At 39.0% G+C, this 24695-nt stretch overlaps 1 protein-coding gene across 2 annotated transcripts in view; it reads right to left on the bottom strand.

Moving 5' to 3' along the window:
- PGR (progesterone receptor) overlaps positions 1-24313 on the bottom strand; it is a 100991-nt gene extending 76678 nt beyond the window's left edge. Inside the window, exons 1-2 of one of the 2 annotated variants that reach the window (XM_036859120.1) lie at positions 21658-24313; positions 20242-20393 (exon numbers count right to left, since the gene is read on the bottom strand). In XM_036859120.1, the coding sequence (XP_036715015.1) occupies positions 20242-20393; positions 21658-23300 (1795 nt within the window). In that variant the 5' untranslated portion in view covers positions 23301-24313. Of the gene's footprint in view, positions 1-20241; positions 20394-21480; positions 21549-21657 lie in introns of those variants that run through there. The other variant, XM_036859122.1, reaches the window with a different exon arrangement.
- Positions 24314-24695: the final 382 nt, after the last annotated feature.

The following is a 24695-nucleotide window of genomic DNA, read 5'->3' as shown; positions in this document are numbered from 1 at the left end:
AAATATATGACTGTACTACTACCAGATTGTTAAGAGTTTTATGATAAATCTCTTAATCGTGTCTTACTTCAAATAGTGCTGAATGGTGTGGTTAGGTTTTGGAGTCTGGCAGAACCAGCTCTACCACTAACTGGCTGGGTGACCTTAGCAAGTTACCTTCCCTTCCTGTCTCAATTCTCATATCAGCAGAGTGGGGATGGTAACAGTAACTCCTCAAACAACTCCTGACTGAGAATTAAAGGAAATAAAACAGTACCATGTTTCTACTATTGTTTCCGGTATAGAATAAAGACACAAAAAGAGTCTCCACCCTTCTATAACAGGGAAGAACAAAGTCTGACTCCATGTTGGATCTGTTACTTTTACTTTGACCTTTGCTTTCCATTGCTTTTGTTCTGTCTATAGCTATAGGCATACATAATGGCCTGCCTCCGGGAACCCTGCCCCTCTGCCTGAATGTTAAACTAAAGTGCCTTTGTTCAGTTCACAGGGAAACACCCTGACCCTGCCCACCTGTGAATGGCTGCAGAAAATAAGAAATTAACACATGCCCTCCCCAAGGCTGGCCAAAACCAGGAGATATTTTGCAAGACTTGGGGCCTTTTTAACTTTACTTCCTCACCTCCTCCCCCTCTCTGTTCTATAAAAGAAACTAGCATGGTGACCCCGATAAGATGGTACTCTAGGACGCTAGTCTGACATCTTCTCAGACACCTGGCTTTCCAAATAAAGTCGCTATTCCTTGCCTCAATACCTCATCTCCCAATTTATTGGCCTGTTGTGCAGTAAGCAGGTCGAGCCTGGACTTGGTAACACTTCCTCCTTTTCCTCTCACATTTTTTAGAATTCTTTCTGGAGAAGGGAATATTTTTGGTAGGGGCAACTGCCCATCTGCCCTCTACACTTTAACTTCACTGCTTCAGGGAATGAAAAGTAGCTTCTCAGCAAAGGTAAAGGCCCCTGATCTAGATCAAATAGTATTTTAAATCGTCTTAGAACTGCCCTCCTGGCATAACTTTTTGCCCATCTTCACCATTGCTTCTACAGTTACCTTCTCAAAAACGAAGCTGATCTTGCTACCTCCCAGATTAAAGACTCTGGCTTCCCTTCTGAGTAAAGCAGTACTTTACTATGCATAAGAAAAAGCTGAGCAGGTCACTGAAATGCAGATTTCTGAGTTCTTTTCCTAGACATTTTGATTCAGCATATCTGGGTTGAGGCTCAGAAATCTGCATTTTAAACCAGTACCCCAGGTACTGGTTCCCAGGCAGAAAGGTTTGAAGACCAAAATGGGAGGAACACTGGTTTACCAAACAAAATCCAAAGTAAATTAGGAGATAACTTTTGGACTGAATAGTTCAAGATGTTCAGTAGTCATCTGTGAAGATATCAAGTTGACAGCCAGATATATGAGTCTAGAGTTCAGCAGAAAAGTCTGGGCTAGAGATAAAAATTTGGGTGTGATCAGGATATGGATGATTTATCTAAAGTCATGAGACTAGATTAGCTCTCTGAGGAAGTAAGTATAAAAACAGAAAGGAAGGGGTCCAAATACTGAGCACTGGGCCCTCCAATGTTAAAAGCTAAAGGAGAAGAGGAGACTGAACAGGAACAAGTGAGGAAAATCAAGAGTGTCGTGTCCTGAAAGCCAAGTGAAGAAAGCATTTCCAGGAAAGTGGAGCGATCAACTGTCAAATGCCACCAATAGATCAAATAGGATGGGACTAAGAATTGCCCACCAGATTTTGCAATGTGGTAATCTTGACAAGGGAAGTCTTGGTGAAGTAAGTGTAAGAGACAGAAGACTGACTGGATTAGGCTTAAGAGAGAACGGGAGAAAAAAAATTTTTGGAGGAGTTTGGCTGCAAAAGGAGTAGAGAAATGGTTGGTAGCTGAAGGATGAGAAAATTAACAGAAGGATTTTGGTTTTATTTTATTTTAAGATGGGAGAAATAATAGCATGTTTACATGCTGATGAGAATGATCAATGAGGGAGGGGAAAAAATGATTCAGGGAGGAGAAAAATTGCTAGAGCCTGTCCTTGAGTCAACAGGAGAAGACTGGACCTAATGCACAAGGGCAGAAGGCTGGCCTTGGGGAGGAGTGCAGATCCCTAGTAACAGGAGGAAAAGTCAATTATGGGTTAGATGCCACCAGGAGTACATGGGATGGTAGCAGTTTCCGGAAGTTTTCTTAGAAAGTTAGGAAGCCAGGTCATCAGCTGAAAGTGAGGATGGGAGAGTGTTGGAAGGCTGAGAAGAAGGAGAAGGTGGAAGACAGTCATCCAGAAACCATGAATGGACTGTTTGCAGGACAGGTTATTTAGTCAAATATTCATTTTTCAATTCTACCTATCAATTATGCAAAGTTTCTTTTCCCCTGAAATTCAGCTAGCAAATTTGTACCCTCCCTAATGTAAATTAGTTTTCGTTACAAATAATTAGGACAAAGAGGCACTAAATAATGGATAAGAAGAAACGTAATGGATAAGAGAGAAGGTTCTCTGGGTTCCAATCTCAGCTTTGCCATTTATTCACTATTTGCCTGTCCAAGTGAGTTAACCACCTTGTGCTTCAAGTAATACATTTAGCCAAGCTCCTGGTATGTAATAAGTGTTATATAAATGCCACTATTACTACTAAATATAATAACCATTGACACCCTGGAAGATATTTTTTAAGAAGTTAGAAAATTCTATTTCCAAGTGTATGTACTTATGAAACTTTTTATCTATAATGTACTCATGATGCCTTCACAACAAAACCAAATAACAGAATCATCTACAGACACCTGTTTTTCAAAATGCTCTCTACATCACAAAGCTCTCTTGCAAAAGGGAATCACTTCTGTTTTTCTATCCAAAATATTGTCTTTAACTTGAAGGGGCAGATCAAGTGTCTCTTCTGCTAAGTAGCATACTTTTGAAACACTTGTTATCATAGGAAAGGTCAGCAATTTGGAACACATATACTTTTATAAAGGAAAATATGTAGCTTATCTTTAAACCTGACAACTCCTTTAAAGTACTGTGCAATGAGAAAACCATGGTGTGGTAAAAGATTTTCATTGTCATGCTTCACTATGTTGCAAAGTATTGTCATGATTCTACTGTATCTTAAGGGCCTTGTGTTAAAAATCTGCCACAGTAATGACATCTTTCAGAGCTTTGTTCACTTAAAATTCCCACTTATTTGCTGCAACATATATCTTACCTATGAAGGAAGCAGTAAATGAATTTCATAAATGATGCTACCTGTAACCTTAACTTGAACCTTTTTTTTTTAATATCACAGCAAAAATCCTATCAGTGGTTTGTGCAGCCTTTCCATAAAACATTCATTTAGTAAAGAAGGCAGTTACTATTGAGACTACATCTTTGCTTTACAGACTCATCAAAAACACTTTTTCTGTATATTTCATTCTTGAAATAAAACCTAGCAACCAGTAAAATCCCATCATAAGGCAGCTAGTGATAATGAGATAATGTTAACTCAGATTAACTCTCAAACAGCTCCTGTCCTCCAGCCATCTCCGATTCTTAAAAATCAAGAGGAGAGTGAGGCTGGGCAGAGAAAAGGCAGGCAACCGCATTAACCTTGATATGTGCTAGTCGCCCTAGGTAGACCAACAAAATGGGTACTAACCAACCAGATTTCCTGGACTCTCTGACCATGAGATCCAGAATCTTTTCCATTGGTGTAAAGGCACTAGTTTTAAACCATTGGTTTAAGCATGGTGTAAAAATAACAATTGAGACTAGATGCATTTGGACTGCACAGTGGACTGCCTGAGATCCAATCATTTCATTAGCCTCGAGTAACACAACCACAAAGTTTACTAAATTGAATTTTTTGGTGATTACCTTTTGGCAGTAACTCATTGTAATACCAACCAAGACATGTGAAACTCTGTGTTCTTTCTTTTGTCTAATAAACCTCCCACACTATAATTTTTCTAATATTTATTTTTTTTAAATCTTGAGCAATGTTTTCTATATATTTTCCAAAAGTATTTGCTGAATGCATTTTAGCTGGCCACCCAGTTATTTTACATGTATTTTTTGTTTTATTTTAGATGTACTATTTCAGTCATTTATTCTATAGTAGGAAGAACAGCAAAAACCTGTGTATGTGGGTTTTTCCTTAGAAACCCTCAAAAGAGGCTTCTAAACATTTTTCATTAGGTTAGACACAATTTGTGAATGACTAAATTGAGTATTGCATGACCTTAAACATTGCTAAAAAATTGTACAGGTTGTCCTCAGGTTCTAAATACTAAATTGTTAATGCCTAGTTTACAATAATGGCTTCATACAGTTATTAGCCAAGATCTCTAGCAAAACATATTCTTAGAGCAAGGTTCATTTTTTATGATAATGTATATAAATCCATATTTCAAATTGTTGTCTTGATAAATTCTAATTTTTTCAATTTCATGACAGGCCTGACTACATTGTATAGAGCTCTACATCTGAGGAACTATTACTAGAGTTAGGGGAATTCCAGCCCCGCCATTTTTCTTGTTCACTGTGCTTAATTAATTGGTATTATCTTTAATCTGCGGTTTGTTTGCAGATCCAGGTAAGCTGCAGTACTTTGCCATACCCGAAGCATGAATTAAGGGGGGAATTTGCATTCGTCAACACCTCTGCACCATGGAACTTGGGCACCTCCATTAGGAGGCCTTGCACTCCAAAAGCCTCTGACGTATGCTTTGAAAGAGCATGCCAGGACAGATACCATTGATATCAATGATTCATTTCTTATTTTTGAATAATAATAAATAACATTTCCTTCACACATCTCAATGTACAGCCCCTGGGGTGGGTGCATCATATTAGAAAACTGGCGGTCTAGTATATTTGGGGAAAAATGGCTCACTCCAGCCCTAATAAATGCTCGTGGCTCTTTCTTTCTGGGCTCCTTGCCACACATACTGGACATCACCACCTTCCTTCATTTCCCCAAAGCAACAGGAAGACAGAGTGATTACGTAAAGTGAAAGTTCACTTAAGGTTTCAGGGTAGCTGGAGGTAATGAAAACACAAGTCAGTAAATAATGCCAAATTTGCTGCCAGACATTACCATTCCTAGGGATTTATCAAACATCCCCTATAACAGGGAATTTCTCACAGGCATTTATTTCTCTTTGTACCCTAGCCCTTTACTCTGTCGTTAGGCCCTCTCTCTATTTCCTACCTCTTGCACCAGCTGCCAGCTGACAACCCTCTTAATATTATACTTGTATACAGAGAGGTTCAGTTCTTCACATGTTCATTTCCCCCAACCCCAAGTTTGCTCTGGACTGACCTTTGCATAAAGAAACATTCGCTAAAGTGCTCTGCTTAATGAAAGATCAACCATCGTGGTCTCTACTGTTAACAACTCAAAAGCTGCCACAAGCTTTGAAATTAAAAAGATTTAAAAAATTGAATATTTTCAGCCAATGCTTACACAAGATTCATACTGCTCCCCTCTTTTCCCAGTCATTAGACACCAGAGTTAGCTGCCCACTATCCTATGCTTCCACAATTCGTAGTTCACACCTCCCCTAAATACTACTAGACTGTATTTAATAATGTATTTCTATTTCTTTCTCCCTAGGTTACTAACTTGACTTATTCATTTCTGAGTTTCAATATCTACTACAAATCCTGGCGCAAAGAAGTCACTGAATACATGTTTTTGTTTATAAATGAATAAATGAACAAATAAGTGAATTTATAGACCAGAATGTCTCAATTCTCAGAAGTTATGCTGTGCACAAAAGATTATATTATTTCAAGATCCTGGCAAGTATATTATGTAGCATATAATATATACAATTTGAAATTAAACTACATCTCATAATCTATTTATCAGCTCCACAGGTGTTCCCTCTGACTCAAAGGCATATAACCTCTGTTCAAATCCATTTTGCATGGTGCTCTGAGGATAATCCTCTCTAAACACTACTTTCAACATCACTCCTTTACTTCATAAAATAATCATGTACTTCCTCTTTCTTTAGGTCTGAGTTCCTCTATCTACATTTTTTCCCCCAAAATTCTTCTGTGAAGCTTTGGCTGATCTTGGCTCCCATCTACCCACTGAACCCATTTTTCTGGGCCACCATCCTGGCTCAGTTCCTTAATGCATCATCTCCAGACTGTTCTCATGGGTTTATAGCTTCCCCACCTCAATCCTTCCTATACACTGCTGACATATTAAATTTCCTAAGCTACATATTGGAATATGCCACTACAGTGCTCAAAAAATTTTAGGGGTATCTCATTCTCTACTCAGTTAACTGCCGAACAATACATTTTGTCATTCCACATTTTTTCAACCTTCTGTTTAATAATAATTCTCACCATTCCTCTATCGCAGTGGTACCTAACTTTTTTTTGGAGAGTGTCACTGATTCCTCTGAAAATCTCCCTTTGAAAATCTCATGAACGCAATCACCCCAGGGATAAAAACCATCAAAATGTTATATATATGACAAAAGATTCTTGGATACCTGACCATGCCTCCATGCTTTAGCCAAAGTCTGCTTCCGCTCATACTTTTTGTTTGTAACAGCCCATTTTACAACTCTTGCTATCAAAATCATGCATTCTCAGCAGTCCATCTAATGTGCTATCTTCCCCACAAAACACATTTTGGTCTCCCTAATTAATTATGATCTTTTTGTCCCCTCGAAATCCAAACCCACATCAGTTATGTTACCTATGTTACACTTCCTTATGAGGTTGTCTTATCTCCCTGATGGAATTAAAAATTCTGTGAGGTTAGGTATTATAGTTTATTTATCTGTTGCAGCCTTCTGCAGGACCCAGCATGGTAGTAAAAGTATAGGAAGAATAAATATCAATAAATGTTTAGTAAATATTTATTGTAATTTTCAGGGCTGCTACATTGCAAAACTCCAGCAGACACTGTTCAAAACATCTATGAATTTATTTCTTAGTACATGTCCAAATCTCTTCGCTAAAACCTTTTGAGGATATGTTTCAGAATTCAGAATTGTTTAGATTTTAGATAGTTGAGCAAAACTTCATAATAAAACACATTAATACTTATGCAGAAAAATGTATGAATATTCACACAGCCCATAAAATATGAATTTGGGTCAGGTTCTGCTGCCGAATGAATTCAGGTCAGGTCAGATCAGGTAATTACTGACAAGGGACTAAAACAAAACATTTGTTTGCCGGTCTTTTTGGATACTGAGATCATGATGAGGAATTGTGGGCCTCTGTCAGTTCTTGGTTCCATATAATCAGGCTGAATTCCTTAATTCATGATGCAGGGAGACCTCAGGCTTTCCTCCTGAATATTTTTGCCTTAAGTGTCACCTTTTGTTGGTCTCTTTCAACTTCCTTGGGTGCCTGAAGGTGAAAAGTGGTGCATTACTGCCACTAGATAGCACTAGGGGAGCAGAGCCCAGCTCATGCTAGGTAGAGCTAGTGTGGAGAGAAGTCAGGCACTAGGTAGATGTGCAAGAGTGGCCTCTTCAGGAAATTCTTGCTTAAAGAACAAAACATATCATCATAACATATCCCAACAGTAAGCAGTTTGGTGTATTTTTTTTTCAGATAGTTTTCTATATATAGTAATATCAAAAGGGTGAAATTATTTTTACCCCAAATGATATTGTTACTTGCTTTTTCACAAAATCATATGTTTAAGATGCCTTTTCAATCTGAAATATAGACAGCTAGCTCATTCTTTTTAATGTCAGTGTATTTTATTGCAAGGGTATATCATAATTTCTTAATCTATTAACAGACATTTGAACTGTTTTCATTTTCTCAGTATTGCAAATAATGTGGTACTCAAAATCTACCTAGAGGTATTTCTACACATTTCTAGAGTTCTTTTAAGGACCAGTTTCTAGAAGTAGAATTGTTGGGCCAAAGTAACGAATACTTTTAATAGATAATATCAAATTGCCCTCCAACTTTCAAATGGCCATTATTCATTGTTTTATCATTCTGATTGTTGGCATGCCCACTATTATTTTAATCAGTAATAATTATTAGCACATTGGACATTTTTCATCCCTCTATAGACTATGTTTTGTGAATTGTCTTCATATCTTTTGTTCATTTTTCTTTTTGTCTGTTCATCTTTTTTTCTTTGTAAGAACAAAGGTTTGTAAGAACATTCTGCATTTTAGCAATAACATTCTTTTGATTTATACATGTGTTACAAATAGTTTTTCAATTTGTCCCTTGACTTTGCTTTTTGCCTTATAGAAAAAAGTTTGAAATTTATTTATGTAGCAAAATGGACCAAATTTGATTTTGAATTCTGGACTTCATGTCAATATTAGAAAGTTTTGCCATTCCAATATTATAAATACATACCTCCATCTTTTCTTTCCAGGCTTTTGAATCTTTTTCCTTCAAAAAAAACACTTAAATTGTTGACCCACCTGAAATTTTTCTTTTGTATAATAAGCCAGTACTTCCAAGACCATTTATTGAATAACCCATCTGAAAATGAAAGCTTCTTAACTCCTAACCTTTATCTATTTTTTAAAGGTTGTGAATATCCTAGTGTTTCCAATAAATCACCTTTTCTAACTATTACAGGACAAAATAAATAAGCTCTTCCAGCATTACCTACTAGTTTTGGTAAGTTACTTAACTCGTGAGTCTCTGCTCAGATACCTAAAAAGTGGGGATAAGAAGAGAAATAATAAATATACAGCATTTAGCATGATTTCTATTACACAGGCCGTCAGTAATGATAGATATTGGTACCTTCTTCCCTGATGCACTTCAGCACTCCAAGTCTGCATCAAAGAATTTAATCAGACACTAAACTGTAGGCTGCCCACAAGCTCCTTGAAATCAAGGACTGTACCTTCTACTGTACAGGCTGCAAGGACTCAGGAAAGAGTAAGAGCATGAGCTCCAGGAATTGAGTTCTGCCCTACTTTTCACTAACTCAATGAACCTTATCTGTGAAATGAGAAAAACAGAACCTGCCTGAAAGGATTGTTCTGAGGGTTAAATAAGTTAGTACATGTAAAAAAAACTAGGGGAGTGCCTAAATTTAGTAAACACTTAATAAATAATAACCATTATTTTCACACTTTAATTTTTATGTCTCCTACAAATGTTACACCACAATATTGAGCTCATTGTCCATACTCACTACTTGTTTATTCAATTTCATAAATAACTCACTGTGTCATACAAGAGAAAAATAACATAGGAAGTATTTTTTCCCTTAAAAAATAATGATTATTATTGAGTACTGTGTTTCAAAAAAGATTATACGATTTCTTAAAATGTTGTATAAAGTACATAACACCAAAGGCTGTAGTAGCAGTTGTGAACGAAACCAGAAACCTAAGTTAATTACATTTTTAAAAATTTGGGCATGAAAATTTACTTCTTTGCTTTGTAGAAGTCAAAGTAAAAAGGAAAACACAATAGGCTGATAAATTTGGTGAAGTATGCATTATGTACTTTATTACATGAAGATCATCTAGCAACAAGAAGGAGATTGTGTTCATCTACCCTTCCACAAATTAGGTAGGTATGGAAGATGACAGAATATGTGATTTTCTAATGTTGTAAATGAGGATAAAACTTAAAAATCCAGGCAAGTAAAAAATTTGTGTTCCTGTTTTGGAGTCTCTGTCTTAAGTATCAATTATTTCAATCAGTCCTTTAAAGAAGTTATTGCTGAAAGATTTCCTGCAGTTACTTTGTTTTGCTGACAAAAGATAGAGCTCTATAATTCAGATGTGATTTTCATGTGACAATGTTGATATTCTGTTAGAATACTGAAGAGTTAGATTTGAAATCTTGACCAAATGTTCATCCTATCTTTGCACAGATGTCAAAAAGTTTTCAGCAAATAGAGTCAAGAAACTGTGTAGTATTGGCTCAAGTACCAGAATAAACACTTGACTGCGGCCTGAGGGTTTCCTGTCATAACGCAGCGGTATTGAACAAAAATGTTGGCAGAGAATTCTTTGTTCAAATAAAATCTTAAGTGGAAGAGTCAACCAAGTAAACAGACAAAAGCGGAGCTCTTCTGGGCTAAGAATGAATGGGACTGAGTTGAGGAGCAAAACTTGAAAACCAGTCCCCCATAAAATATCATGTTTTTGTTTGAAAAATTATAAAGTAATTAATATTTGTTCAAGTACAAAACAATCTGGAGAGACAGTGTAGAAGCACACAAAACATAGAAGTTGGAGTCAGATGCCCTGTGTTTGAATCTTGGTCCCTACACTGTGTAGTGACCTTTCTGTATACTCACCGGTGAAGTACAAATAATGAGAGTACCTCCACCTTATGGGACTTTTGGAGGAATTAAATGACTTAATATAGTAAAGCACTCAGAACAGTGCCTGGTCATAATCAAGTGTAAGTGCAGTGTTTGTTAAGTGAATAAGCTTCTCACACAACATTAGGATATAATAGTGGAAAAAACTCCAATCCTTCTAGATTTCTCTAACTGAACCCTAGGGTGGATCATGCATGGCTTTGGCATAACTCATATCGATGTATTCTCATGTTCACTAATTGATTGACAGGATTTTTGTTTTTGTTTTTGTTTTCCTCTTGGTTTTGTACATGTCAAAGACATGGACTGCATACACATTCATCTTTGTATTCCCAGCACAAGTAACTTTTAAATGCAGTAAGTATCAATACATGTATGTGGAGTGAATAAATTAATGAATTAAATCATTTTAGCAGCATGAAGCAAGCTAATCATTTAATTCATTTAGATTTATTTTAGAGTATCAAAATACTTAATTATATTCTAGAAAGAGGAGTAAGGCATGTACCCAGCAGACAAGAACAAAAAGTGCTTACTCAAGTAATGGCAATGATAAGAGGGTGTTCATCTCTAGTAAAGTATTATGTAATAGTTAAAAGAACAAGCTAGGAATATGTATCAACATACAGGGCTTCAAGTCATTGTTTCATGAAAAAAATGAGGAGTGATACACAAATTGTGATATATGATACCATTTATGTATCAACATATCTAAAACAACATATTACACACATATACACAAAATTGTAAAAAACTGAGATAGAGGTATAGAAGAATGGTAGGGAAGGGAACAGATTAGAGGTATTGATAAAGAGAATTTAAGTCTCATTGGTGATGTTTCGATTTTTTTTAAGGTGAATGTATTGTTGCACTACTTGAGTACTTAAAGTACAACAACTTAAAGGCTGGAAAAGGGCACTGTTAGCATTGGCATGGATGTCTTCATACCAATACTTCCCCTTCATGTTCCTGCAGTAGGATTAAGAACCCTACATAACCAAATATTGAGCTGATGATACCAAAAGCCATCTTTCTCACCATTTCTTTTCAGTAAAGCGGAGGCTTATATCAATGGATCATAATGCAAAATTGTGCTTAAAACCAGCTTACATACTAGGCTAAATACTAAACTGAGAGACCTGCAGCTTGAGAATAAATTATCCAATTTATTATCTATTAATAATAGTATTTATTAATTATTTAATAGAGTTTAGAAGTGAAGTCCAGTGAAATTACCACAATGTTTATTTTTAGAGTAACAGGAAAACTGCCATAGGGTTGACTCTATGGAGAGAAAATTAAATTAAATAAGATTATTGGCAAATTGTCTTCTCAAGAGCCCAAATATAAATCAAAGACATTATGGTGGAAGGGACTGTTGGATAATGTTGTGGACTAAAAAAGATGGAGAAAGCACTATATAGCTCTAAAGACAGCAAAAATAATTCATGAGTTTGTCCAAAATAAAATTTAACAAACAAAGGAGACTTCAAAGCAAGGGAAGTTATTAGGCATAAAGAGGGGCATTACATAATGATAAAGGGGCCAATTTTCCAAGACGACATAACACTTCTTAATGTGTATGCATCTAACAACAGATCATCAAAATTTTGTGAGGTAAAAATGATAGAACTGCAAGGAGAAATAGATAAGTCCACTATTATTGTTAGCCACTTCAACACCTCTCTATCGGAAATAGATCCAGCAAGCACAAAATCAGTAAGGACATAGTTGAACTCAACAACATCAACAGTCAACTAGACATAACTGACATCTATAGACTACTTCATCCAACACAGCAGAATACACCTTCTTCTCAAGCTCACGTGAAATATTCATCAAGATAAACCACATAAAACACACCATAACACTAGGCCATAAAACACACCTTAACAACTTTAGAGAACAGAAATCATTCAATGTCTGTTCTTAAACCACAAAGAAACTAAACTAGAAATCAATAACAGAAAGACAACTGGAAAATTTCAAAGTACACGGGGATTTAACAACACACTTTAAATAACACATGATTCAAAGAAGAAATCTCAAGAGAAATTTAAAAGTATTTTGAACTAAATGAAAATGAAAACACAAATACCAAAATCTGTGGTATACATCAAAAGCAGTGCTTAGAGGGAAATTTTTAGCATTAAATATATTAGAAAAGAAAATATTTTGCATTAAATATATATTAGGAAAGAAAAAAGATCTAAGGTCTATCTTCTAAACTTTCACCTTAGGAAACTAGAAAAAAAGATATAATTAAGCCATATGAGTAGAAGAAAGAAATAATAAATTAGATCAGAAATCAATGAAATTGAAAAGAGGAAATGAATAAAGAAAATCAACAAAACCAAAAACTGATTCTTTGAAAAGATCAATAATATCAATAAGCCGCTAGGCAGGCTAAATAAGAAAATATAGAGAAGACACAAATTATTAATATCAAAAATGAAAGAGGGGACATCACTATAGATTCTATAAACATTAAATGAACAATAAAGAATACCATGAACAACTCTATTCTTACAAATTTGATAACCTAGATGAAATGGACCAATGCTTTGAGAGTCACAATCTGCCAAAACTCACATGAGAAAAAACAGACAATCTGAATAGGCCTTTATCTATTAAGGAATTTGAATCAATAATTAATAACTTTCCAAAACAGAAAACACCATGCCCAGATGGGTTCAATGGTGAATTTTACCAAACGTTTAAGGAAGATATTACACCAGTTCTCTACAATCTCTTTCAGAGATGAAAACAGAGAGAATGCTTCCTAACTCATTCTATGAGGCCAGCATTATACTGATACAAAACTAGACAAAGACATTACAAGAAAAGAAAACTATAGACTAATATCTCTCACGAATATAGACGCAAAAAACCTCAACAAAATCTTAGCAAATCAAATCCAAAAAAGTGTAAAATGAATTGTACATTCATGACCAAATGAGATTCAACCCAAGTATTGCAAGACTGGTTCAACATTTGAAATTAATGTGTTCCATCACATTAACAAGCTAAAAAAGAAAAATCACTTGATCATATCACCAGACACAGAAAAGCATTCGACAAAAGCCAACAATCACTCATGAAAAAATCTATTAGTGAACTAGAAATAGAGAGGAACTTTCTCAACTTGATAAAAATATCTACAAAAAACCTACAGCTAATGTCACACTTAATGGTGAGAAGCTAGAAGACTTTCCATTAGATTAGGAACAAGCCAAAGATATCTCCTCTCATCACTCATTTTCAACACTGTAGTGGAAGTCCTACAAATGCAATAGGACAAAAAAAGAATATGAGATATACTCATTGCGAAGAAAGAGATAAAACTGTCTTTGTTTGCAGATGATATGTTCTCCTATGTAGAAAATCCAAAAAGAATTGACAGAACAACTCCTGGAAGAAATAAGCAATTATAGCAAGGTCACAGGATACAAGACTAATATACAAAAGTCAGTTGCTTTCCTATGTACCAGAAATGAATAAGTGAAATTTTAAATTAAAAACAATTTAAATTAAAAACAACAATACATTTACATTAGCACTCCCCAAAAATGAAGTACTTAGGTATAAATGTAACAAAATATGTATAAGGTTTATATGGGGAAAACCATAAAACTCTAATAAATGGGCTAAAAGAACTAAATAAATGGGGAGATATTCCATGTTCATGGATAGGAAGATTCAATATTGTCAAGATGTCAGTTCTTCCCAAAACGATCTACAGATATAAGCCCAATCAAAATCCCAGAAGGCCATTTTATGGATATTAACAAAAGATTCTAAAGTTTATATGGAGAGGCAAAAGACCCAAGATAGGAAACACAATATTGAAGTTGGAGGACTGACACTACCTGACTTTAAGACTTATGATAAAGCTACAATAATCAAGACATTGTGGTATTGGTGAAAGAACAGACTAATAGATGGATGGAACAGAATAGAAAGCCTAAAAATAGAACCACATAAATATAGTCAACTTATCTTTAACAAAGGAGTAAAGGCAATACAATGGAGAAAGGACAGTTTCTTCAACAAGTAGTGTTAGAACAACTGGACACCTATATGCAAAAAAGTGAATCTAGACGCAGACATTACACCCTTTACAAAAATCCACTCAAAATGGATCACAGAACTAAATATAAAATGCAAAACAATAAAACTCCTAAAAGAAAGATAACATAGGAGCAAAACCAGATGACCTTGAGTTTGGTGATAAATTTTTAGATATAATACCAAAGTCATAATCCAGGAAAGAAAGAACTGAGGAACCAGATTTCATTAAAAGTAAAATTTTCTGCTATGTGAAAGACACTGCCAAGAGAATAAAGAGACAGAGTGGGACAAAATTTTTGCAAAATACATATCTGATAAAGCCTGTTATCCAAAATATACAAAAAAAACCAAAAAACAAAAAATCCTCTTAAAACTCAACAGAAAGAAAACAACCCAATTAAAAAATAGGCCAAAGACCTTAACAAACACTTCACCAAAGAAGATATACAGATGTCAAATAAGCATATGAAAACATACTTCACATAATTTGTCATCAGGGAAATTTAAGTCAAAACAATAATGAGCTACCACTACACACCTATTAGAATGGCCAAAATCTAAAGCACTGAGAAACACAAATTCTGGCAAGGACGTGAAACAAGAGGAACTCTCATTTATTGAGAGTGGGACTGTAAAATGGTACGGCCACTCTGGAAGACAATTTGGTGGTTTCTTACAAAACTAAACATACTCTTACCAAGCAATTGCACTCCTTGCTATTTGCCCTAAGGAGTTGAAAATTGATGTGCACACAAATACCTGCAGACAGATCTTTTATAGCAGCTTTATTTGTAATTGCCAAAACCTGGAAGCAACCATGATGTCCTTTAGTAGGTGAATGGATAAATAAACTGTGGAATATCCAGACAATGGAATGTTATACAGCACTAAAAAGAAATGAGCTTTTCACATGTAAGAAGGTTAAATGCATATTGCTAAGGGAAAAACCTAATTTGAAAAGGCTTCCTACTGTATGATTCCAACTACATGACATTCTGGAAAAGGCAAAATACTATGGTGACAATATAAATATTAGTGGTTGACAGGAGTTGGGGAGGAGGAAGGGACGAATAGGCAGAGCACAGAGGATTTGGATGGGCAGCAAAAATACTCTGTATGATACTCTTAACCATGGATACATGTCATTATACATTTGTCCAAACCCAATGAATGTTACAAAACCAAGAATGAACCCTAATGTAAACTATGGACTTTCGGTGATTATGATGTGTCGATATAGGTTCATCAGTTGTACCACTCTGGTGGAGGACTGTGATAATAGGGGAATCTATGTATGTGTCATGGCAGGAGGTACATGGGAAATCTCTGTACCTTCCTCTCAATTTTGCTGTAAACCTAAAATTGCTCTAAAAAACAATAAAACCTTTAAAAAATGTGAATGTTCATTGTTTCTGTTTTGGAAGTCATACCAGGGAGAACGATGCTGCCAAGTCAGTTTTCATTTTTAGACGATGACACCAACTCTACTCAACTTCAGAAAGAAATATGTTTTTCTTGAAAATACTTCATTTCTATTCAGTTTCTTCTGCGGTCTGCTTATGATGGTGTCTTTCTAATTCCAAAAGACTTTTCCCACCATCCCCAGCTTCTGTCAGAAGGGTCAATTCTCTAGTTGTCCAGGCATAACCCATTCATTTAGCACATCTATAACTTGATACCTGCATGCTAACTGACAGAATGTCCCTTCCCTCCACTACACTAAAAACTCCACTAGTGCTGCAGCCAGTTAGGTCTGTCCTGTTTTACTGCTTTTCAACTAGCACCTAGCATAGTGCCTGGCATACAGCAGGTGCTCAATAAATATTTGGTTAATGAATACATGAACAAAAAATTAGATGAACATAGAGTAAATTATGCTAAGTGAAATAAGCCAGACAGAGAAAGACAAATACCACATGGTATCAGTTACATGTGGAATCAAAAAAATAAGTTGAATTCATAGAAACAGAGCAGAGAAGTGGTTACCAGGGGCTGGAGGATGGGGAAATAGGGAGAGGTTGGTAAAAGGATACAAACTTTTGGGTATAAGGTGAATAAGGTCTGAGGATCTAATGTATAATATCGTGACTATATTAGATAACATTGTACAGTACTGTATAATTGAAATTTGCTAGGAGAGTAGAACTTAAACGTTCTTGCCAAAAAGAAAGGCAAATAAGTGAGGTGATAGATACGTTAATTAACTTGATGGGGGGTGGAATTCTTTTACCATGCACATATACATCAAATCATCACATTCTACACTTTAAATATCTTACAATTTTATTTGTCAGTTATACCTCAATAAAGATAGAAAAAATGAGGCTAACAATGTAATATAATTAAAAATCCATCAATACCTACTTAGCCTAGTGTCTTCTAAATCGTATGTTTCAACTGTATTACAATATTTCCCAACCATATTCCATCCAATGTATTCACTACAAATGCTGTCACAGTGTAAAACATGCAAAGAATAATAGCTTGGCATCATCTGTTATGACTGGTTCATTTAGCAAACAGTTATATACTGAATGTTTAGTATATTCCTAGCACTGGGCTAGTACAGAGGTAAGCCAGTGAGAAATGATCTTTTCCTTCTTAATACAAGGCCAGTAGCCTGCATTTATAGGACTGGCAGGTCATGATGACTTCTCCTTGAAAGGTATTAAGGCAATTTCTGACCACTTCCTGGTTCAGTCCTAGTATTAGTAAAGGAATGTAATGGGCTATTCAACCGATTACTTTTTGGCTAATTCATTTTTTTTTTTTTTCTCAGCTTAAGAGAGGTCATTTCTCCCCACCCCATACCCCTGCTTCTTGAGTGGTATCTTTTTTCTCTGCCTCTTCTCTTTTCTGTCTCATACCAAGGGAAATCCAGTTTTCCTGGGTGACTTCTTCATAGGCATTATTGTCTCCCACTTCTAACTTGGAGGAGAGGTGGGGAAACTGCCTCTTGGCCCCTAACTGTGTCTTCTCATTGCTGCCTTAAATGTGGAGTTAGTATCACCCATCCATTTACGTCACACACTTCTAATTACCCTTGATCTTGAATTCTCCATTAGGATTCATTTTTACCTTCCTAGATGTTTTATCACTTGGCTCACATTTTTTTCCTCCAACCCTCTATTGTTTCTTTTTGGAATTTAAACTGAATTTCCTATTATGAGAAAGGAAGTATAGTGGTGGAGGGCACAGATTCTGGAGTCACACCCCTTGGATTTGAATCCTACTCCACCACCTCTTAACTGTGATTAAGGCAATTTAACATCTCTGAACCTCAGTTTCCTCATTTGTAAATTGAAAGTAATAATAATGTCTACATTATAAGGCTTAAATGAGTTAAGACCCATAAAACACTTAGTCACTGGCACATAGAAAGCACTCCCGAATACCAGTATTATCATTATCCTTGGTAACATTAATATCCATATTTTTGACTATTGACTTTCAATTTCTGGACATATTGGCATCCACACATAGTTCTACCTTGAAGCAGCTTATCACACAGCCCTACTTTAAGATTTCAAACCTGATATTTTTCTCCAATTACAAAAATTCTTCTCCTCATCTTTCTCACTCTTGAAAACTCCCAGAACATTCTATTTTCTTGCCTTAAATCACTGATTCAAGCAAGCACTGGCAATCAAACTTCCTAATTTTTAACTCTAATAATTTTCTAATATGAATCTTCAAGTCTTAGTCAGTCTAATCTTAATCTCTTCACTCTTCCTTGAACATATACACTTACAAGCTCTCCTCAATGTCCAGAGATCAATAATCTTACTTGTCCTTTAACAGCCAAATGAATGATTTATCAACATCTATCTTGAGCTCCTCTTTGTAAATATTGCTGAATAAAGGTACTTCGTTTCTATTGCTCAAAACTAAAACAGAACCACGCCAACAGTAGTGGTCCAACAAATGCTTTCTAAGAGTAAATTTGGGAAGACTTCCTTTATGTTTAGGATGCTATTCTGATAATAATGATATGAAAGCATTTGTATTTTAATTAGAGTATTCTTGGTGCTATATGCACTTTTGAAGTAACTTTCAAGAATGAAGTAGCATTTGTCATATATCTACTTTTGCATACCATCTCTGATTTATAAGGATTGCAATGAAAGAAAATCTAACCTATGTTGACTAACAATCAGCTACCGACTAGCTGTATGCTCTTTAGAAACTCATTATGTCTTTGGGACTTGTGTATCTGTAAAATGAGGGAGCTGGGCTAGAATAAACTGGCTTTTAGAGGATTCCAAGGGGGTCATTCACTTAAGAATTAGACTAAGGAGACTGTAAGCATAAAGAAAATCATATTAATGCAGGGGGGAATGTTCAAGAAACCAGAACCAAAGTCAGACGGGAATAGTAATTCTAATTACGCACCAGAGAATTGACTCTTCCACACAAAGGACTTCAAACTGTAACTATGACTAAATGATGTCAGTTGGAAAGTTAAGGTTACTGTCAGTTGTCCCGTTTTCTCACATAACGTCTTGTCACTGTACCTCAACTAATTTAAAATGTAATTAAAACCCCCTGAAGCTGAATACATATGTTCAACATCAGTTAAATACATTCATCCTTTGGGGAAAACAATCATGTTCTAGAAATACACAAAGCGATTATTTTTTATGAAGAATTAATTTCAGTAGGAGGGGTACACATACCATTAATAAATAGTTGGGAATCATTTTCATCAAAAGGGCATAGCAGTTGTAAAGAATTATATGTTAGCTATCTACAGGGAGAGTGAATTTTTTTGTTAAATGTCTTTTGGGTTAATATTCTTTTGGTGTAAATGTGTATTAAATATGCATGTCAACTCCTCTGAACTCTCTGTTAAGGTAAAAACTCCCCACTCCCTCCTTTCCTGCTCATAAGTAGAGGGCTCTTGAAATTAGAGAACTCACAAACAGGGAGCAAAAAAGCAGACATTCAGATCTTTGGTTCCTTGTCTAGGTGTGATATCAGAACTCCAGAGAGAACCCTAAACTCACGTCAGCTTGTTATAAAATACACTTATTGCTAGAATTCAAATGTGAAATGATGTTTAAATGTATTTCTGTCTTCAGATATAAATGTGTTTGGCTGCTTAGAGTTTAGTGTAGATAGAAAGAGAAATTAAAACATATATTCTATGAAAGTTCAAGTCTGAAATACACTATGCAAGTCAATCCAAAATCATTAGGTAAATATGTAATTTAGATGATTTTAAAAACATGAAAGCCTTACTTAAAGCAACATACTTCTTCAGAAATTATATAACTGTGATGTCTAAGTTTTTCTTTTGCTTTAAACTGTTTACACCTATTTCTTATACACTTACAAAAATATACTAAACAAAAAGGGAACTTTTAAACTTTGTTTAGAATTACCATTATATAATTATTAAATAAACATGCACGTAGGGAAAAGACAAAATCATGTAGAAAATTTGTAACTGCATCATATATATATGTACATATAGAATTTTGACAACTTTTACCGTTTTTCTTTTGAAAGAAAATTTTAATTTGGTATATATTATATATAATATATATGATAGAAATGTAAAAATACAATCAGAACAAATCTGTTTCTTTAAAGTTAAATAGTTAATGAACAATGTTCACATTGTTCCCAAGATTAGTATGACTTGTGTCTAATATTAAAAGCGTTAGTCAAATAGTATGCAATTATAATATCCAACCCCATTCAATACGGAGTATTATAAATAAAATATATATTGTTAAAACATCATCATATAAGTTATACGAAAATATCACCATTTCTTAGAGGAAGCAAGGGCTGATTAAAATCTATAAAATATTAGATGGTCTCCATTTACAATTAAACCAACAAGAAAGGATCGGGGAAAGGAGCCTACCTTCCATTGCCCTTTTAAAGAAGACCTTACAGCTCCCACAGGTAAGGACACCATAATGACAGCCTGATGCTTCATCCCCACAGATTAAACAAATCTTCTGAGGTAATGACTCGAAGCTGTACTGTGGGCTCTGGCTGGCTTCTGAATCCGGCCTTGAAATGCAAAACAAAGTACTCCATTTATTTTTAGGTGCACCACTATCTAATACTAAAGTTTTCTTAATCCAGAATTGACAGAGTGAAAGGGTTTTTAGAAAATAGAAGCGAATACACTTGAAAGACATGCAAACTAAACTTGATGTACTACCTGTGACTGGATTCATCAGACTGGCAAAGTTATTAGCCTTTCATCAGGAGCACCAACACGAAAGAATAATAAAGAATTAATATATAATTTTATATCCAGAAAAACATCTTTCTACAAAACTCCTTATAGAGAATCAATTCAGTCTTTGACAAATCAAATGTTTTGACCTTGTACGCTGGGTAACGATAAACGTGGTTTTGCTTTAAGAGTACACTCATACTTAGAGATGCTACTGAGTTTTTAAAACTCAACTCTGTAATTAAACAAGAATAGGTGTTTGTCATTTTAAAGTATTGTTCAGTATACTGCCACTGTTTTGACTATTCACAAAACAAGATTCCAAACCGAGAGCATTTTTTTCTTTTTTCTTTAAAATTCCATTACTCCCGTAGGTAAATTAAAATGTTTTTTAAAACCTGTGTGAAAAAAAGTTGCAGCGAACTCGAAACAATATTAGAATACAACGTACTGCAGTGATTGATGTTTCAATCCATAATGTAAACATATTACACATAAATTAATTTTAATCTTGAGATTCGTATGAAAATGAAGCGGTTGAGTGTCCAGACCCCTGAGACGGTTCTGCTTTGGGTTCTGGCCCGCTACCCAACATCCAGTGCCACCCCTCCCGGGAGAACGGGGCGTTAATGTCTCCTCTCCAAGACAGACATTCTCAGTAATCGTCCTTCTACGAAGAAAAGCATTTTATAAGGCCCCCGACTCGCCGCACCCCTTCCGCTCCGCGGGGCTACAGCGGACCTAGAGTGACGCTGCACTTTTAGAAATCACGGCTGGTCTCGTCTTGGGATCGCGCAGATCTGAAAAGTTTAGAAACCTATTTTCGGGGAGGTACGCTCCGGAAACAGCATATTCTGCGCCCCCTTGGTGTCCCCCCAAAAAATGAGGAGAAGAGGTAAGGAAAAGGAAGCCAACCTGCGCTGTGCCCCGCCCCGGCCACCCACCCCTCGCGGCTACTCGGGGGAGCCGGAGCCGGAGCCGGAGCCGGAGCCGGAGCCGGAGCCGGGCGCTGAGGGCCGGGAGCTGGCGGCGGCCAGCGGCCGCACCGCTATTCTCGCGACGCGCCGGGCGCGCCCCGCCCCGGGCCCTCACCTCAGGTAGTTGAGATAGGGCTGGTAGACCTGCGGCAGGCCCTCCTTGAGCACCGCGGCCTGGTAGCCGAGCTGCGGGAGCCCGTTGAGGCCGAGCGGCGGGTAGAGCGCTGGGGCCGCCCCGGCGGCGGCGGCGGCGGCGGCCGAGGCCGAGGTGGACGGCAGGCCGTCCCGCGGCAGCAGGCAGGCGCCTGCGCCCGGCCCCTTGCAGGGGGGCGGCGCGAACGGGCCCTGCTGGGGCGGCGCGCCCTCCGCCTTGTACAGGATGCACTCCAGGGTCGACCCCGACGAGGACGCGGACGAGACAGACGCACCGAGAGGTGCGCCGACGGCCGCCCCTTCCCCGGGTCTGGACGACGGCGCTCGCGTAGGCAGCGCCGGCGGCGCCAGCGGGAAATCCGGGAAGACGGCGGGGTTGGTACCCGCCACCAGGTACGGCCGCGGGGAGCGCGCGGCGGCCTCGGCGCCTTCCTCCTCCTCCTTGATCTTCAGGGCGGGCGGCTGGAAGTCTCCATAGAGCGGGAATGCGTCGTCCTTGGGCTCGGCGTCGGGCTGGTACGCGCAGTCGGGGAAGTCGCCGGCCGCGATCTGGGCGGACGAGGCCGAGGGCGGGCACCGCGGCGGGGCAAAGGCGCTGACAGCCGCGGCCCCGCCGTCATAGTTATCCCCCTCTAGCAGCTGCCGGGTGCGGGCGGCCAGGAAGGCCGAGTTGAGCGGCAGGATGGGCACGTGGATAAAATCCATCACCGTAGTGGCCAGCGGGGAGCGCCCGGGCGCCGCTGGCGCGTCGTGCTCCGCCAGGGCGACCCTGGGCGCCGTGAAGCGGGAATCTTCCTTGGGGACCAGGGCGACGCCTCCTGCGGCCGACCCTGGAGCAACGGTCGCGGCTCCTCCTCCGGCCGCCGGGCCTCCCGCAGGCCGGAGTTTGCCCTTCAGAGGCGGACCCACGGAGCCCTCGGACTCGGAGCCATCCTCCTCCTCTACCTCCACCACAGCGGGCTGCGGAGAGGGCTTCACTGCGGCCCCGGGCCAGTGATGGCTCCCGGCCGTCGGGGGCAGCAGCTGCCGGGACGGTGCCAGGCCCCTGGGCAGCACTTTCTGGGCAGCTGCCGTCCCGGAGCTGTCACCAACCTTGCCTTCTGGTCGGCTCATGAGCGGGGGCAATACCCCCTGGGTGGCAGGGGCAGCCCGGGCGTCTTGGGGAAGCTCGGGGCTGAAGAGGCACCAAGGGCTGGTGCCCTCGCAGACGGGCGGGCTGGCGTGGCTCTGCCCAGGACCCGAGGGCGCCAGTAGCGTGTCCAAGACACTGTCCAGCAGTCCGCTGTCCTTTTCTGGGGGTCTAGAGGTGCCACCTCCAGCACCCTCTGTGGCTTCAACTCTGGAATACGCCCCCTCCACGTCTGACAGCGACTGCTGGTCCTGAGTCTTCCCTTCTGGGTCCTGACCCTGGCAGGGCCGAGGGAAGAGCAGCCCGTCCAGGGAGAGGGGTATGACCGAGGCTGCAGGCGACGCGTCCGAGGTCTCGCTCGCCTGAAAGGGGCCTGTGTCCCGGCGTCCCAGCAGAGGGGATCCGACCTGGGTGGGGGAGGACGCTCTGCCCGCCACGTGGGGAGCCCGGGGATCCTTTGCCTTCCGCTCAGTCATGACGACCTGGACTCCCCTTTTCTCCTCCCCTGTCTCTGGGGAGGAGGGATAGGGGAAGGACGAGGGGGTGTCAGGAATACAAGAGCAGCGGGGGGAGGAAATAGGTGTTGAATTTGGCTGGACCGGACGGTGGAGAGGGGGGTGAAATCTCCACCTCCTGGGTCGGAAGGGGGCGGCACCGATCAGCTACTGCCCTTGCCCTCGGTCCGGTAGGCAGGGGAGGGGTGGCAGTTGCTCCGTCCTTGAGGCAGGTGGGGAGAGCAGGCGAAGGCAGTTGTAGGGATCTCGCTTCCTGACTGGGAGAGTTCTCCAAGAGAGTTCCCCGACTTCAGTCTGCGGACAGGAGACGCAGAGTACTCACAAGTCGGCACTCGAGTGGCGGCGGCTTCGAAAGCGATGCAAAGCGGCTCTCTCTCTCGACTGTTTCTCCCGCTTCAGTGCCGTGTTGCTCCCAATCCCCGACTGCATTCCACTTCCCTTCTCACTAAAACCCTGGGGCTACTTTGGCCTCTCGGCAGAGCCCATCCTCAGGAACAGCCTTGTTTCTGCCGGCTGCCTATAGCTGGCGACAACCACCTCTCCAGCTCTCACATTTCTCGGCAGTCCGGGGGGACGAAACGCCTGTAGTTGCAGATTCCACTCAAATGCCAAGTGAAACTAGTTCTCACTGAGAATGCTGCTCACACACCAGACCCTCGCTCACTCAACTATTACTAGGCTTAACTGGAGTAGTGACAGCCAGTAGACGAGCCCCACCGCTTTCTAACAACGCCTCCTCCCTATCTGGAGGCCCCGCCCAAAGTCCCTCCCTGCCCCAATTATGGACCAGATCTGAAATTGTGGAGTTGGTATTTCCAACCGCTAGTCTGAATAACAGGTACTGTGGGATGGAACTTCATAAGCATATTAGATTTTGTACGACCAATTAAGAATTATGCCCAGTCTAACTGGAAAAGCGAATGGATTCTATCAGAAGCTGAATTCTCAGGATTTCAGTTTTGTAAAGATTTTACATAGAGGAAAATATTTGGCTATGTGTATTATTTTTTAGAATAAACGTATCAAGGATGATCCTGAATAACGTGAAAGAGATTTTCTCTCTTATGACTTCCATAAAAGTATTTTCAAATTTCTCTTGCTACAACCAACATGTCCTGCTCCTCGTGAACAATCCTCAACGTGGCAGAGAAATTTGGGAGTGGGAGATAGTTGATAACACTTACCTACGTGTACAGGAAGTTTGGATGTTGTGTGTCACACTTTGATTTGTCCTAAGGAATGCATTCCAACTTTTAACACATAGCACTTTAAGGAAAGTTTTCTTTAGCTCCAGCTTATATCCTGTGCTACATCGTAAATTCCTCAATAGAGATGTTAAATTGTATTTTTCTCCCC

The sequence above is a fragment of the Balaenoptera musculus genome, chromosome 8 (genome assembly GCF_009873245.2).
Source record: "Balaenoptera musculus isolate JJ_BM4_2016_0621 chromosome 8, mBalMus1.pri.v3, whole genome shotgun sequence".
Taxonomy (NCBI): Eukaryota; Metazoa; Chordata; class Mammalia; order Artiodactyla; family Balaenopteridae; genus Balaenoptera; species Balaenoptera musculus.
The sequence above is the reverse complement of the archived record's forward strand: the minus strand, read 5'-3'. Positions and strand labels throughout refer to the sequence as shown.